At 41.4% G+C, this 15,139-nt stretch overlaps 1 protein-coding gene across 2 annotated transcripts in view; it reads right to left on the bottom strand.

Moving 5' to 3' along the window:
* Positions 1-15,139, bottom strand: part of ZNF217 (zinc finger protein 217) — a 145,154-nt gene that overhangs the window by 116,406 nt on the left and 13,609 nt on the right. For both annotated transcript variants that reach the window (XM_085619129.1, XM_085619130.1), the window contains exon 2: positions 9,943-11,643. In XM_085619129.1, coding sequence (XP_085475255.1) covers positions 9,943-11,362 — 1,420 coding nt within the window. In that variant the 5' untranslated portion in view covers positions 11,363-11,643. The remainder of the gene's footprint in view (positions 1-9,942; positions 11,644-15,139) is intronic.

The raw sequence follows: 15,139 nt of genomic DNA, 5'->3' as shown, positions 1-15,139 counted from the left end.
GCTTTCGAGAAAAGCTGCGGTCCTCCGCTCTAGAGCCTGGGCAGATGGTACAATCAAACACCACCGGTCAGCAGGAGGTAGATGGCTGGGCTGGTACCAGCAAAGGGATTTGGATTCCGTGGGGCCCAAAGTTGTCCACTTTCTTGAATTTGTTGGCCTCGAACAGGATGGCCGACAGGTCAGTTAACACCTTGCGATCAGCAATTTCGGCAGGTCATGCCTTGGTGGCAGGGCTCTTGGTGGACAAGTATCCTCTGGCCTGGAAGTTGCTCACAGGCATCAGTTTCTCTCTTCCTCTAGAGAACCACTACTCTGTTTTTTAGAGTCATTAAGGTCATGATTCTTTTTACATCTTGGCCTAGCCACAAATAGCCTTCACTTAAACAAGTGCCGGAGTGGAGCGCTCTCCGGCGGCAAACAAGATGGCTGCCCGCTGATTTCCCTCTGTGGGGGCCGAAGAATCTTCTCTGTAATGTCAGGTGGTTTCGGCTCACATTTGCATTTCGGAGGCATGAATATTCATTTGAAATGGCAGGGAGTGGCTTGGTGAGCTTTTAAGCATATAATTTGATCTTTTTGGTGAGCTATGCCTGCTGCTCCGGTCTTGTCTGGAATATAGCCACCAATTTGAATGCTCCTCAGCCGGCCTTCATAATTACAATGGCATGTTTTTGCCTATAAAATCTCAATTTTCTCTCTGCTAAACGGCACACACGGACTCTATAAATTTTCTCTCCCCCCCCCCCCCCGAGAGATATCTCAACTTCCTACTCACCGCAAATCTTTTACTGCCTTCTCTTTATTTTCAGACACCTCCAGTGCTGGTCAATTTTTGTTACCTGACCCAATAATCCTCGCTAGGCGAATCTACACCACAGAGTTTCAATATGGATACTGTGCACTCCTCCAAATCTGTGGCCTCTTCGGTTTCAGGTACTCGCAAGGAGTCTGGAGGTGGTGCAAATAAAGGAGTAAAGAAAGATCCTTCTTCACCTACAAAATATCAATTACCCTGGGATATTAGGGATGAGTTAAAAAAAAATATAACCTTTCATGGTGGAGACAAGTGCGACTTTACAACGGTTTGAGGACGAGTGGTTCGTTCTGGATTCAAGACTCACTGAGGTAGAACAACAGGTAAGTGACGCTTAAGATGTCACGGCCAAGATTTTCTATTTAACTTAGGAGGTTACACAGCTAAAAAGACTGGCTGAGGATTTGGAGAATCATAATTGTCGCAACAACCTACACATTTATGGTATCCCGGAGGAATCAGAAGTTTAGTATATGAATACATTTCTCAAGTTGCACATCCCCAAAATTGTGGGGTTGAAATCTTCTGCAGAATTGAACATTAAAAGAGCTCATAGGATTGGTCTTTCTCCCTCTGCATCTTCGAACAGACAGAGGGATTATTATATTACTCTGTTTTCACAATATTCTGATCTTATGGAAGCCCTTAAAACAATGTAGGCAGATGTTCTGGTCGGGGCACAAAGTCTTCAGTCAGGATGTGGCCATGGACACTGCAGCAAGGCGAAAAGAGTTTTTGGACTTGAGACCAGTTTCGAGATCCATGAATGCATGGTATGGGCTTCTTCATCTATGTATCTTCAAGGTCACTTACAAGGACAGGGCAACCACCTTTGAAGACCCTAAAGACCGTAAACAATTCACACGTGAGCACAAGGGAGAAGATATGGAACTCAGTAAAACTTGATTTGCATAACTCTTATTCATGTTTTTCCTATTGTTTCTTTTATGTTTTGTACGGTTTGTTGGATCGTGCTGGGATGGTTTTCGACCCCCATGAGTAGTCACTACTTCCTTGTTCTTAATATTCTTTTTTTCTTCTCCCTTTATCTACATTCTTAATATTTAGAAAACGCTACAGTTTTATATCAGTATTGTTCTTTCGACTCTAGGCATTGTGTTTCCTCTCACTATTTATTCTTAGTTATTAATCCTTTTTAGATAGAATATTTCACAGTTTTATATATTATGCTTACATAATGCTTGAGCAAATGTATATCATTTTACTATGTATTATTTTACAATTTTCAATAAAGCATCTTTAACAACAACAAAAAACTGCCGGTCATACTGGCCATCCTTTTTTGTGTGGTTTCATGCAGGAGGGTCGCTGATTTCCGGGCCTTGGACATTACAAGCAGGAGGTTTTTCCTCAGAAGGGGGTAGCTTTGCATGTTTCCAGATGGACAAAATTTAATTTCCGTTTGATCTCCTATCCGGTTTCCACAGGTTCCCCGAAACTGTGTGTGGTGTGTTGTATCAAAGCACATGAGGCCTTCACTGCAAGGACAATTGCTCACAGCCCTTCAAAAAATATTCAGGGCAGTCTCTTCTCCCACCACTGCAAAATGGAGCCAATGGATCATGCAAGAGGTAGGCACAGATACAAAATTATTTGGCGCACATTCTGCCAGAGGCTCTATGGCCTTTAAGGCCTTTATCCTCGGAGCTTGTTTGGGGAATATCTTGAATGTGGCAGACTAGTCTCCAGATGTAATCTTTAAAAGGTTCTACTTCACACCAGTTTCCTCTATTGCAACTCTGGTGGTTGAACAGCTTTAAATTAGCCTAAACCTCGCTCCTGGTCCTGACAGAATGAAAATTTCCCTAGCATTCATAAAGTAAGGATTCAATTTAATTAACGACGCAGAGGCAATGATCAGTCTACCGAATGTTACACTACGGTCCACCCAGACATGGCCGATCTGTTTACAGGATGTACTTTAAAAAGAGATAGGAATAGACTAGAAGTGTATTAACCTATGATAGTCATCATTAAAAAGAGACCAAGGTTTTGCCAGGGCCAAACAGCATAGACTGCCCTAGGCCTCACAGTTTATGGTCTCCTCAGGACACAGTAAAGGGTCTCAAGAAAATTTGGCCTTATAAGTCTGTCTATGAGCCAAAATCTCCACCTCCAGGCCTAAACTGATTTTTTAAAAGCCTTCTCCAGACATAGGCTCAGCCCTGGTCTTTAGTTCACTTTCTAGTGCAGCTTGAGTTGCTAATCTACCTAGTGCAGATTATTCTCACATACTAACCAACAAGCTGCAACGAAGCATTGGGACACTGCCTCAATATGAAAAATATCTAAGCGTTGACGCAAAATTGGTACAATTTTTTTCTTTTTTAGAATTACCCAAATTTATATTGGTAAGTTTTAATTGTAATAAAAAAAATTTGAGCTGTTGAAACACTTATTCTATTGTTATCCATATATTTTACCTGCTTTAACTAGCAATTTCAATAACACTTCTGAATGACTAAATAAATTAAAACTTTGCAATTCAAATGTAAATAATCTTATAGACGAGATTACGTATCACACTATCCTCACCACTTTTGAAAGGGTGAACCATTAACCAAGTATTTATAAAACAACTACGCACTGGTATTTAGTTACATTGTGCTTTTAGATGTTCTATACTGGCATAGATGTTGTGGGGTAATAATGGGCTACAGATTGTAGCCTTAACAAGAACTTATTAATTTCAATGTGTTTGGTTTTAATTTGTAACCATGAATGCACTTTTGTAGACTTTTTTTTAGTATTATATTTAACATACAGTGAGGTACTGTAACCTTTGTTATTTCATAGAATTTTTTTTTGGGGGGGGGGGGGGGGGGGGGGGGGTCTGATTATATACCCCATCTACCAGTTGCCCAGTGCCCAACTCTCCAAGGATGGCCTACCAGGACTGCACACGGTCAAAGGCCGTGATCAGTAGGAGATGGTCAAGTACATCTATGGTGTACCAAATTATTTTTCAGGGATGTGGAATTCCTATAGCCCGACGCCTAGTGCATATTGTTTGGAGTCAAGGGCAACAAGTTTTCATGTGTATTTTGTCCTTTGGACAAGTAGGCCAAACCCCCTGCAGCCCAAACCCTTTGGCTGCCAGTTTGAAGTACCACAATATGTATCAGGGAAGGGCACAGTCTGCGTCCAAGGTAATATTTAGGTCCATATTTTAATGCTGTTGAAACTTGTATTTATGGCTCATTAAAAGAAAGCCTTAATTATTAGGGTAAGCGCTCTAAGTAAATGTTGTAAGCTCCAACTGCACTACTGACAGTGGTTCCGGTATAAAAATGTGTACACACGTTTTCAAAGTTTAGCACTATGAGGCTATGTATGATGCTCCCAGGATGCTCGGATTTGATGCAAATATTTGCAGAAGCTTTAAAGCAAGACTGAAAATTCTTTGCTTTCAAAATAAAAGGTTTACATTGTTTTGGTTGTTAAAACTGAAAGCAGGTAAAAAAAGATTTTGCTAAACTACTGTCAAATTTCAGGTACTATTTCTATGCGGCATCATTTAGCAACATGTGTTGACGCATGCTAGTATATCCCAAAAATATTCATAATGGAAAATGAGTGTAACCAGTTTCAATAAGATTATGGGAAACAAAAATAAACAAGCATTGGCAAAACCAGTAGGTCTGAAATTAGTGGTCAGTTTTTTTAGTTTTGTTGATGTGCGACTTGTTTTGGCACAGTTTTTGTAAACCCTTATTGATGTGGGGGTTGCCGGGCCCTCAAAATTATTTAAAAAAAAAAACATTGGCAAAAGCAAAAATTGTTTTGGGTCTCAGAAAGCACACATTGCCACAGTAGTTACTGGCACTGAAAAAACTTCTTTTTATGCCGATATGCTTCCTGTGAAAGAGCAGATTGCGGTCACTCACAGTGAAGCAGAGAGAGAGAGAGAGACAGAGACAGAGAGAGAGATAACAAATGTTCATTGTCAACGAAATGCCAAATTAGAGGGACAAAGTAAGTCTCAAAAGCGCACCCATGGTATAAGTCCTTGCATTAAGTTCGAGAATACGGCTTTCGTGAATTCCCAAGAATTCACAGACGTAGGACAAGAAATAGTACTCCTAGAAAATATCTGTGAATTGCATAAGCTAATATGCATGTGTAGATTTGCTCATGCGAAAATCTGAGTACTTGCAAGTTCACATTATCTCCAACTACTTATTTCTCAACGTTGGAAGAAGGTATACGTCTGCCATGGTCAGGAGTAAATTTACAACATTTCTCAGTATGATAAAAGATTAGAAAAGAGTTGTTGAAAACCCCTAAAACATGCAAGTTAGTAGATTTGCAGACTCAAAGCGCATTCTAACCCTGGAACTTTTGCTTACCACTACCTTCAGCCCCAGTATGTAGATATGCGGAAACGTGGCAACATAAGGGGATAGTAAGTATTAAAAAACTACTAAGGTATGAGCTCTGGCATTTTCAGAGAGGCTATATCAGAGATCTTATATAATGAGATTGCTCCTGTAATTTGTCGCCGCACTACATGGCACCAAAGGGACAAGTAGATTTTGTTACAGGACAAGTAGATTTATGAAGCAACATGCCCAATGGAAAAGTAAGTATTATATTAAATTCCATAACCCCCGTTTTTTCCTTTAGGATTTGCAAATCCCAATATCCCAGGCAGGCCAGCAGAAACCAGTGAGGGTCAACAATTTTCAAATCTGGTACAGGTTTAAGAAACCCACAGTAAGTTTTATATAGCGCGAACTTGACCACCGAGGGGATCAGAGCAATTTACAGATTATGCATCATAAGGTAAAAAGGCATAGACACAGAATAACCAAAACGACAAAATTCAAAGTCAAAATTATCCAGCAATCTCGTGTGGCGCAGCAAAACACATCATAAACAACAGAGGGATCAAAAAGGTCGCGGTCTAGAATTGTCTGACCGACTCATGAACAGGGTGGCTGGGGACAGACAACAGGAATGAACCTAGAATCAAAGGAAGGTGCCAGGCTAAGGCAGAAAATTCTTCACCAGTAGCCCTTTGACTTCTTTTTTGAAGAAGATGGTAAACGGGTTCACCTGGATTTCAGGAGGAAGGGAGTAACAGATCCTCAGAGCAATCCCGGAGGAGGCTCGGTTATAGGTCATTTTTATTTTTTTTGTCGAGTTTGAGGTTTAAGCAAAAGAGAGCTGGCACTTCTGGAGGCTCCAGAACCACAGGAGAGTTCCAGTTTCTGCGCAAGGTACAACAGCGTCTTGAAGTGGATGTCTTTGTGAGCCATGCATGCAATTTTTAACTGTGTCTGAGCTACATATGGCAGTCAATTCAGTTCCCGCAAGCCCGGGGAGATGTGGTGGTATTTTTTTGTGCCAGTTAAGAGCCTCGCAACAGAGTTGAGGGTAGCACTAAGAGGAGACGTCCTAACTCTGGGCAGGCCACCAAGTGTTGCACTACCATTGTCTAGCTTTGAGATCACCAATGCTTGAACTGCAACCTTTAGGTCTTGAGCAGGGAGGAAAGGTTTGAGCTTCCAAAGTAAGCGGAGCTGGAAGTTCGCTCTTTTGGTGAGGGAACGGATGTGCTTCTGCATGTTCAGGCTTTTGTCTAGAATGATGCCCAGAAATGATGCCGAATCTACAAGGTGCGGTCTGCAGCTAACGGCCGTCAGCTGATTCAACCATTGCTCAATGACGAGGGATTGGTTGTGGGGTGAGACCAGTAGGAATTCCGTTTTAAGAGCATTTAGCTTCAAGTGATTGCATGTCAGCCATCTTTGCGTTTACAGCAGGACTGAATTGAGGGACTGGATGTCTTCGGGGGGAGGCAATCTTCAGGTATAGTTGGGTATCATCCACATACATATGATCGCGAATGCTGGATAATTTTAAGATTTGTCAGAGGCTTCATCAACAGGTTAAAGAGCGTGGGGTACAATGATGACCCTTGTGGCACCCCCAAGGTGACAGGTGCAGGGTGGGACAAGGATTGGTTCACCTTGAAGCTTTGGGATCGGTTATGAAGGAAGGACGAGAACCAGCTGAAAACAGGCCCAGACAGCCCCATCCTGTGCTCTAGGTAAATTAGGTCATCATGTTTGACAGTATCAAAATGCTGACGAAAGGTCCAGCAGTATCAAAGAAATTAAATACATTTCACACTCCTATACTAATTTGCCCACTCACACACACACACACACACCCACTGAGACACAGACGCACCCAGTCACAGACCTACTGAGACACTTAAGCACTCACTGACAGACCCACAGACACTTACTCTGACACACAAACCCACTCACTGAGACACAAACGCACCCAGACACTGATGCAACCACTCAAGCCCAGACAGTCACACCCACTTACAGACCGACTCAGACCCTTGCGTACCCAGTCACCGACCCACCAAGATAATCATGCACTCAGAACCAGTCACAGACCCACTCAGAGACACACACACACACACTCAGTCACAGACTGCCTCAGACACTCACACACCAACTGAGACACTGAAGCACCGACTCTCAAAACCACTCCGACACTCTCAGATGCATTGACAGACCCGCAGATACTTGCACCCATTCACAGACCAACTCAGACATTCTCATACTCCACTCACAGATCCACTTAGATGCACCCATCACACACCCACTGAGACATTGATGTATCCACTCTCAAGACCCCTCAGACACCTTCAGACCCACCGACAGACACTCTTGCACCCACTTAGACAATCCCCTACCCACTAAGACTCACACCCACATCCTCTATGGTTACAGGTACAAAAATTTAATTAACAAAAGCCTTAAAATTAACTGAAAAAAACCCAAAGATTACAGGGACGTTGGGCTCAGATTTCACACAGACAAAACAGTAGAAATCCAGCAGTTAAAACCACCTGAGCAAACTATAGCTTACGCCCCAACAATGCACTGCTTAGAACCTCACAAATTACATTACTCATGACATGGTCAGTAACATCACCAATGACATCATCCACAGAACCACCAATGCACCCACTCACATAGCCACTATTGCATCCATACAGCCAGTCACGCAACCACTCACACACCAGTACAAGTACTCACATCCTCACACACCCAAACCCAATCACTCATACAGGCAGTCACACACCCACTTGCCCTTATAGCCACTCGCATAACCCCTCACCGCCACTCGCACACCCACCCATTCACATAGCCACTCACACACCCAGAAAATCACTCATACACCCTTTCACACACTCAGTCACACACACCCACTAAGAAACCTATACAGTCCCTCACACACCCACTGAGAGATCCATACAGCCATTAACATACATACACCAACTTACACACTCATACAGACACCCATTCTTTTAGATAGCATGTTTGAAATAGTATCACTCAGTAGTACAGAAAATATACTAATTTAACTTTTGTAGTACATTAGTATTTAGATTTAAAATCAAACAAACATTTACAAAACACTCATACTCAATGGATGATGTCATGAGAGAGGTCATCAGTGAGGTCACTGACAATGTCATGAGTAATGTAATGTGTTGTCATAAGCAGTGCATTGCGGGGGCATAAGTTATAGTAAGCTCAGGTAACTTTCACTGCTGAATTTCTGTGGCTTTGAGCGTGAAAAATCTAAACTCAACTATAAGGCCCCAGTAACGTTTGGGAGTATATATATATATATATATATATATATATATATATATATATATATATATACACATATACATATACACACACACACAAACACACATTAAAATAAAGGCCGACAACAATTGGTTGAATACACTTACAATTACTGATATCCTATTGAGGTATATACAGTAATTCCTGTAAGTGGGGATGCAGGTACATGTGCAAGAACAAAGGAGAGCAAGAAGGGACATTAGGAGGATTCAAGAGAAGGATTTTTGGAAGCGAATGATGTGCACTTTTTCAAAGTAGGCTTACTGAGATGAGAAGAAACTAGTCTGGTCAAATTGAAATGTAGAGCGGGACACAGAATCTAAAAGAGCAATATATGCTATACAGAAAGGGGGGGGAAAGGGTGCGAGTATCAGGGAGGGGAAATCCCAAAAGAATATTAATAATCATCATCCCCAGACCACAAAAATAACCCTGAATATTACTGTGGTCTGCACAAAATATCCCCGCCGATCAGAGGCAGCAAGAAATCTGCAGCTTGCTGGGGTCCCGAAATACATGGGTATGCGCCGAGGACCGATCAAACACCAAGCCAGTGGGGCTGTGAAGCGAAGGTAATCCGGCAACAAAGGCTCTCAGAAGAAATAGAGATGGGACTTTTAAAGGCAGGGCAGCCATCTTGTGATGAGGAAAATGGTGGTCATCTTGTAATGTCAAAAATAAAATGAAGGGCTGCCAGCCTGATGAAGATGGCTCAAAGTCAGGGGTTATCCCAACAAGTGATGGAGTGCAGCAAAATGCTGGAAGGCAGGTTATCAAAGGACACCAGGGAAGACAGTCAGCGGAAAGCAACTAATATACCTGATACTCAAAGAAGACGCCCAGACAAACTAGAGATAGGACTTAAGAGGCACGGCAGCTACCTTGCAAAATCTGAAATTCAAATTAGTCAAATCATAAAACTGCACAATGGTTAAAACCGGACGCACAGTGTATTGAGGAATCATGATACGGAGTCACAGAAAAGAGCAGGAGGGGAGAGCATTTGGGGCATCAATATCACGTAACACCAGGGATGCATTGTAAAGGCTGTAATGTGTAACACCCTAAACGTCCAAACCTCATTTTCCTTCAGGCACCATACCACCATGAAGAAAAGTCTCTTGCTTGCATTGCGTTTTTTTTTCAGGAAAATGCGACATATGGAACAGGGTCCACAACATGCTTATGAACCCAACACCCGCCGAACAGAAAAAGGAACAAACGGGAGCACATCCGGTGGGGTCACATCATTTATGCAATACCTTACAACTCCACTGTTTTATGCTAGCAGTAAGAACGTTTAATTTTAGTCTGGTCCTGCGTCAGGTTAACAAGGACTGCCACAGATAATTTGGAAGAATTTATCATTACAGTGAACGAAAAACCTGTGGAGTTTATTTTAATGGTAGATTTTATATACAATTCATTAAATGGGTTTACCTGAAAAAATATGGAGTCCGTCTTCTGATCCATCTTCGGAACCATCCTCGGTCTTATCAACTACACTTTGGTTTTCAAATGAGGTGGTCTCAGGTGAGCCTGCACTAGACTGTTTCACCTCAGTGGTATTAGGGGACTCAGAATCGTTTCTTCTGTCTTTTTTATGAACCCGTGAGTGAAGGACTAGTTGGTGGTATGTTCTAAAGACTTTCCCACAATCTAAACAATGGGTTGGTTTGTCAGTACTTTGAAACAACTTTTGATCTTCCTCCACTGAAGGAACATCACCACTGGTAAGCTTGCTCTTTTCTTTCTCTTGAGGAATATCGATTTCAGTATAATTATTACTTTTGATTGACTTTACTTTTCCTATGGGCTCCAAATGTAAAACTTGACAACCATTTTCCTCTATCCAAATTTCACTTAATTCTTCTTTATCAGAACTTGAATCATCATTGTCTGTACTTCCATCTTGTCCTGGTTCCTTAACTTGACCATGAGCAACAGCGACTTTGCCTTTAGTAGCCAACTGCCAGGCTTGATACGTGTTAAATGGATCCAATTCCCCAATCCACTTACCAGATGCTTTAGATTTTTTGCTATTTTCTAGTACCCGAGGCCCAAGATGTAAATAATTAAAGAAATCTTTGTGAGCCAATGACTTCTCTTCAGTACCTTCCTCTACGTTATTTGTTTTGTCTTCAATAGAAGCTTCTCCTTTATTGTGTACTTTACTATGCTCCATTAAGCTATCCTGGTTGGGAAAAATAAATCCACATACCATACACATTTTATACGGGGTTGTCACATTAACAGCTGCATGTTCCTGGACAACTTCATTTATAGTAATTGGACTTTCAGAACCTTGCTGTGACTTATGTTTTGCTCCAGACTTACTGACGTGTGTTCTTTTGTGATTTTTAAGGAACCATGGCTCTTTAAATCTTCTCCCACAAATGTCACAACGGTAAGTAAAAGAATCTTTATGCTTCTTCATGTGGGTCTCAAGAGTAAGAGTCTCAGGAAGTGTTTGCCCACAGACTTTACAGTTAAATAATTCTTCATTGCTGATGCCATCTTCCATTACAGGAGTGTCTGTCCTCATCTGAAGTTTATCAAGAGGGCTGAGATACTCTGCCTCAACGCAGAGCACTGTTGGTTCACAAAGTGTTGGTCGATGCTGGTTTAATACATGTTTGCCAAGTTCTTCATGATGTTTGAAGGTTTTATCACAAAACATACAGTCCACAGACATGCATCCCTCAGTAAACATTAAATATTTGTCTTGATGGTTCATGTGTAAAACAGTATTCGTACCTTTTATTGACGTTGACAAATCAACATTTTCTATCTGAGCACCAACAGTACTGGCTAACACTTCAGGTCCGTCCAGGTAGGACAAAAGTGGCTGAGTAGGCATTTTCCTTATATCAGTATTTATTTACGAGTTGTGATGGGTTATGTAGAGCTTCAATGGCAGATTTTTTTATCAAATTTACAAACAGCAGATCGTTTTACCGGGGGTCTTTGGATGTTCACAGTGCCCAGTCACAGTAATTTGATATTCACGTCACCACTCGGAACAAGGAATAAGAATCTTCGTTTAGTCATTCTGCTCTCTCCGTATCAGAAACAAAGCCTCAACAATGTTTTTTTCCCCATTTGTGAAATAACTGCAGCATGTCCAAGGAGTATTGGTACCTAGAATAGGAAAAGAGCGAGTTACTGAATTTATCACGCATTAGTAAGGACAAACTACAAACTAACACAGTTTCTCTTTTGGCAGCAAGTACCTATGGGTGTGACAGGTACTTTAGCAGAGGAAGGAAGGGAAGCAGCACACAAACAAATGACTCAGAAAACAGAAACTTAGATGGGTGGTGAAGCAGAAGCAGCTTATTAAACATGCTGGTATTTTTTTGCCATCGTACGTTTTTCGTAACTGTTCAAAAGGAAGATGATTGTCAAAGAAGTGATCTACAATCAATGCAATGCATTCCTATGGGCAACTTTCTGAAAGTCCCCAAGATGTCTTTAGCGTACCAGACAGCTATGCTGTCTGGTAGGCTGCAACCTAAAAAAAAAAGTAATGCAACTAAGTTAGTAGGATAAACATATAGCAGTATGACACAGGTAAATTCTCCCAAGCATCAAGTGCAAACATGGCGGGCTCTTCCACCACAGCCTGCTTTGCCCTCTTTTTTGCCAAAAATCATTCATCTTTATTAAGGATATAATGCACAGAAGGAGGTGGATAAACTACAATGCAGTTTAATGAACATGAAAAATTGTTCTAGAGAGGTCTGCTAAGGTTTGATGTGATCATATGTAAAAGAATGCACCCTGGACCAGATTTTTCTACACATTATAGTACCTTATCCCGTTAATAAAAATAAAAAAAAATAACCCACATATAAAGGTGTTCTGTTAATTACTCCTTGTGCACAGATATGCGTGTTTCTTTTTGTATCAGTCAATAAGCATTTGCAATGCAATAGGTCTTGCATTTACGAGAGTTTGAGCTATTGGCATTGTAAATGACAACGCCTTTTATGTATGTGTTGTTTCTAAAACACATACATAAAAGGCATTGTCATTTACAATGCCAATAGCTCAAACTCTCGTAAATGCAAGACCTATTGCATTGCAAATGCCTTCAGCGCCCTTGCTATAAAGATTTTTTTTTTTTTTTTTTTAGTGTTACGCGAGAGCATGTCCTGCCTGCAACTTCAGGCAGGATAAAGCTATTTAAGAAAATAGTACTCCGAGGCCGTAATTGACGCTTACTGAGTAACACACGCAACGGGCGGTGTGTCCTCATGGGAGGTTACAAAATGAGACGAGGAGGTACTAAGGATCGACTACTAAGCCTATTGACCAATAAAAAGCCAGAGTTAACAGTGGACAATTACAAGCAAATGAAGAATATCGACGGAGTGGGCGGAGCTCTATGTCCATACAGCATGCCTCGCAGCGCATGCGCTGCCCAGGCTCGACCTAAAAACACCACACATACTACTACTCCAATTACATAAAAGGTGTTCAATTGGTCTTTTCTTGGCCAATGGTTTTTAGGCATGCTGTCAAGCGTCCACAATGCAATGAGGGTGGCTTAACACAACAACAACAAAAAATCTTTAATGGGACAGACCACATTATGTTGTAAGACAAATACAAATATCTTGGTGTAATCATTGATAACGGGGGACAATTTTCCACTCAACTTGAGTAAATTAGGGGGCTTGCGCCTAGCAATATCTTTGAAACAGCTCAAAACTAAGCTGACAGGTCCCAGGAATCTCTCCCTTACTTCAAGTCATTCATGCAAAAATTCTACCCGCCATCTCGTATGGAAGCTGGTAGCTTTAAGGGAGAAGGACGCCAAGCATCTCGATAGCAATATCATCAGAGCATACAGGATCCTCTTTAACATACCTACTTCCGCGTTAGCGGCGCAGATCAGACTGGAATTTGGGCTCACCAACAAACAGCTTGCAAGACAAGGGGCTTACCTAACGAGCTGGCATAAAATCAGGGAGGTCCCCGAGAGCTCCCTTAACCATTTACTATGGAATGAGATACAGCTTAGCCCACAACAGCAGGCCTTGAATTAGTTAAAAAGCAGTTTGGCAACTACAGGGCTCCCGTTCTCTTGTAAACCCCGATCTCGCATAAACTTTTTAAAGGAAACCATACGAAAGACAATCAGGACTCTATTGCTAGTTGAGGATAAAGCCGCATTTGCAAAACAGCGCCATGCATGGATGACCATCAATAGCTATACAACACTCTGCCCTCAAAAATAGTTCGGTCTGGGGTGCGCAAGGTGCATAAAAGTAAAATTTCTCAAACACCGGTTAGGTAAGATGCTATCTATCTTGCACCTTCCAACATGGCAAAGGGAGCATGCTTTAACTGACTGTCTTCTAAGCAGAAATGGAACAGAGGACATGGCCCACCTGATATGCACCTACTTGCATCTACAGCAAGAAAGGGCTAGGCTATTTGAATAGAATGTAACATCCGCTGGATTCGGACACGACGGCAAGCAGCAATTGTGTGTTTTAATCCCAACAACCCGCAGTTTAACTGAAAATTAGTGAAGTTCTTATCCATTGTAGACATCGAGATGGCAGGAGCAAGTGTATCAAGGACTCCTACGGCCAGTTGAAAAGAAAGAACAATAAAATTGTAAAGTTAAATAGTTCAAGACAATACTATAAATTTTAAATTGTAATCAAAATTGTATTCACCACCTATTTATACAAATTAGATTTGATCAAATATGAAATTTTATAAATGTCTTTGTAAACGGTTTTTATTAATCATATACAATAAAGAGTTATTATGCTGTAAGTGCGCGCTGCCTGCATGTGCGTCCACAAAATGAAAGGTCTGGTTTTTTTCAGGTTACGATTTGAGATGCAAAAGCAATGGTGGCTGGAGCGAAAACAATGCAGTGGTTATGGGAAAGGTACACAGAGGGCGTGTCTTATTGGAAACAATGGGCAAGAGGGAGGGGAGAAGTCTGGCAACAGAAAATAATAGAGTGCAGGGAATATACGTACACAAGGGACATGGCTAAAAAAAAAAAAAAAAATTAAAAAAAATAAGAACATGCACTCAGACGGACTGGTTCACACAAAAGTTAAAAGGGAAGGGATTGAAAAACAAGTAGTAATGGCAGTCAATAAAGGAGAGGTAATGCTCCATGAAAGTTAAAAACAAGATTTATACGCGGAGGAAAGAAGAAGTAGAAGTAGTCAACCTATAGTAAGCAATAGGGGGCACCAACCCCGCCCCCGTGTTCTTGGTAAGCCATGATACGCATCGTAACAGAGTGTGCACTGCCTAGGCAGCCAAGTTGGTTTGCGGGTACATCATGCCTGGGCGCTTGATGCAATCTTTCCTAGCTGACCTGGGCAGAAGACAGAACTGATTGATTGAAGACAGTGGTTAGTAGACAGTATCATTTGAAAGAAGAGGCATTAGCTTCAAATGGCTCACTGTAGACTACGTTTATTACTGTCTCCCACCGGGACAGATAGATTAAGGAGGAGACCAGGGTGGAAGAAAGAGACAGTTTAAAGTAAAAACAAAAAAATTAAAAAAAAGTAATTGAAACAAGATATTATAAGTCAATCCTGCTCAGAATGGAGGATGTCGTGTTTTAGTCTTCAGGTACGAGCATAATGTA

The sequence above is a fragment of the Triturus cristatus genome, chromosome 7, assembly GCF_964204655.1.
Source record: "Triturus cristatus chromosome 7, aTriCri1.1, whole genome shotgun sequence".
In the NCBI taxonomy this organism is placed as follows: Eukaryota; Metazoa; Chordata; class Amphibia; order Caudata; family Salamandridae; genus Triturus; species Triturus cristatus.
The sequence above is the reverse complement of the archived record's forward strand: the minus strand, read 5'-3'. Positions and strand labels throughout refer to the sequence as shown.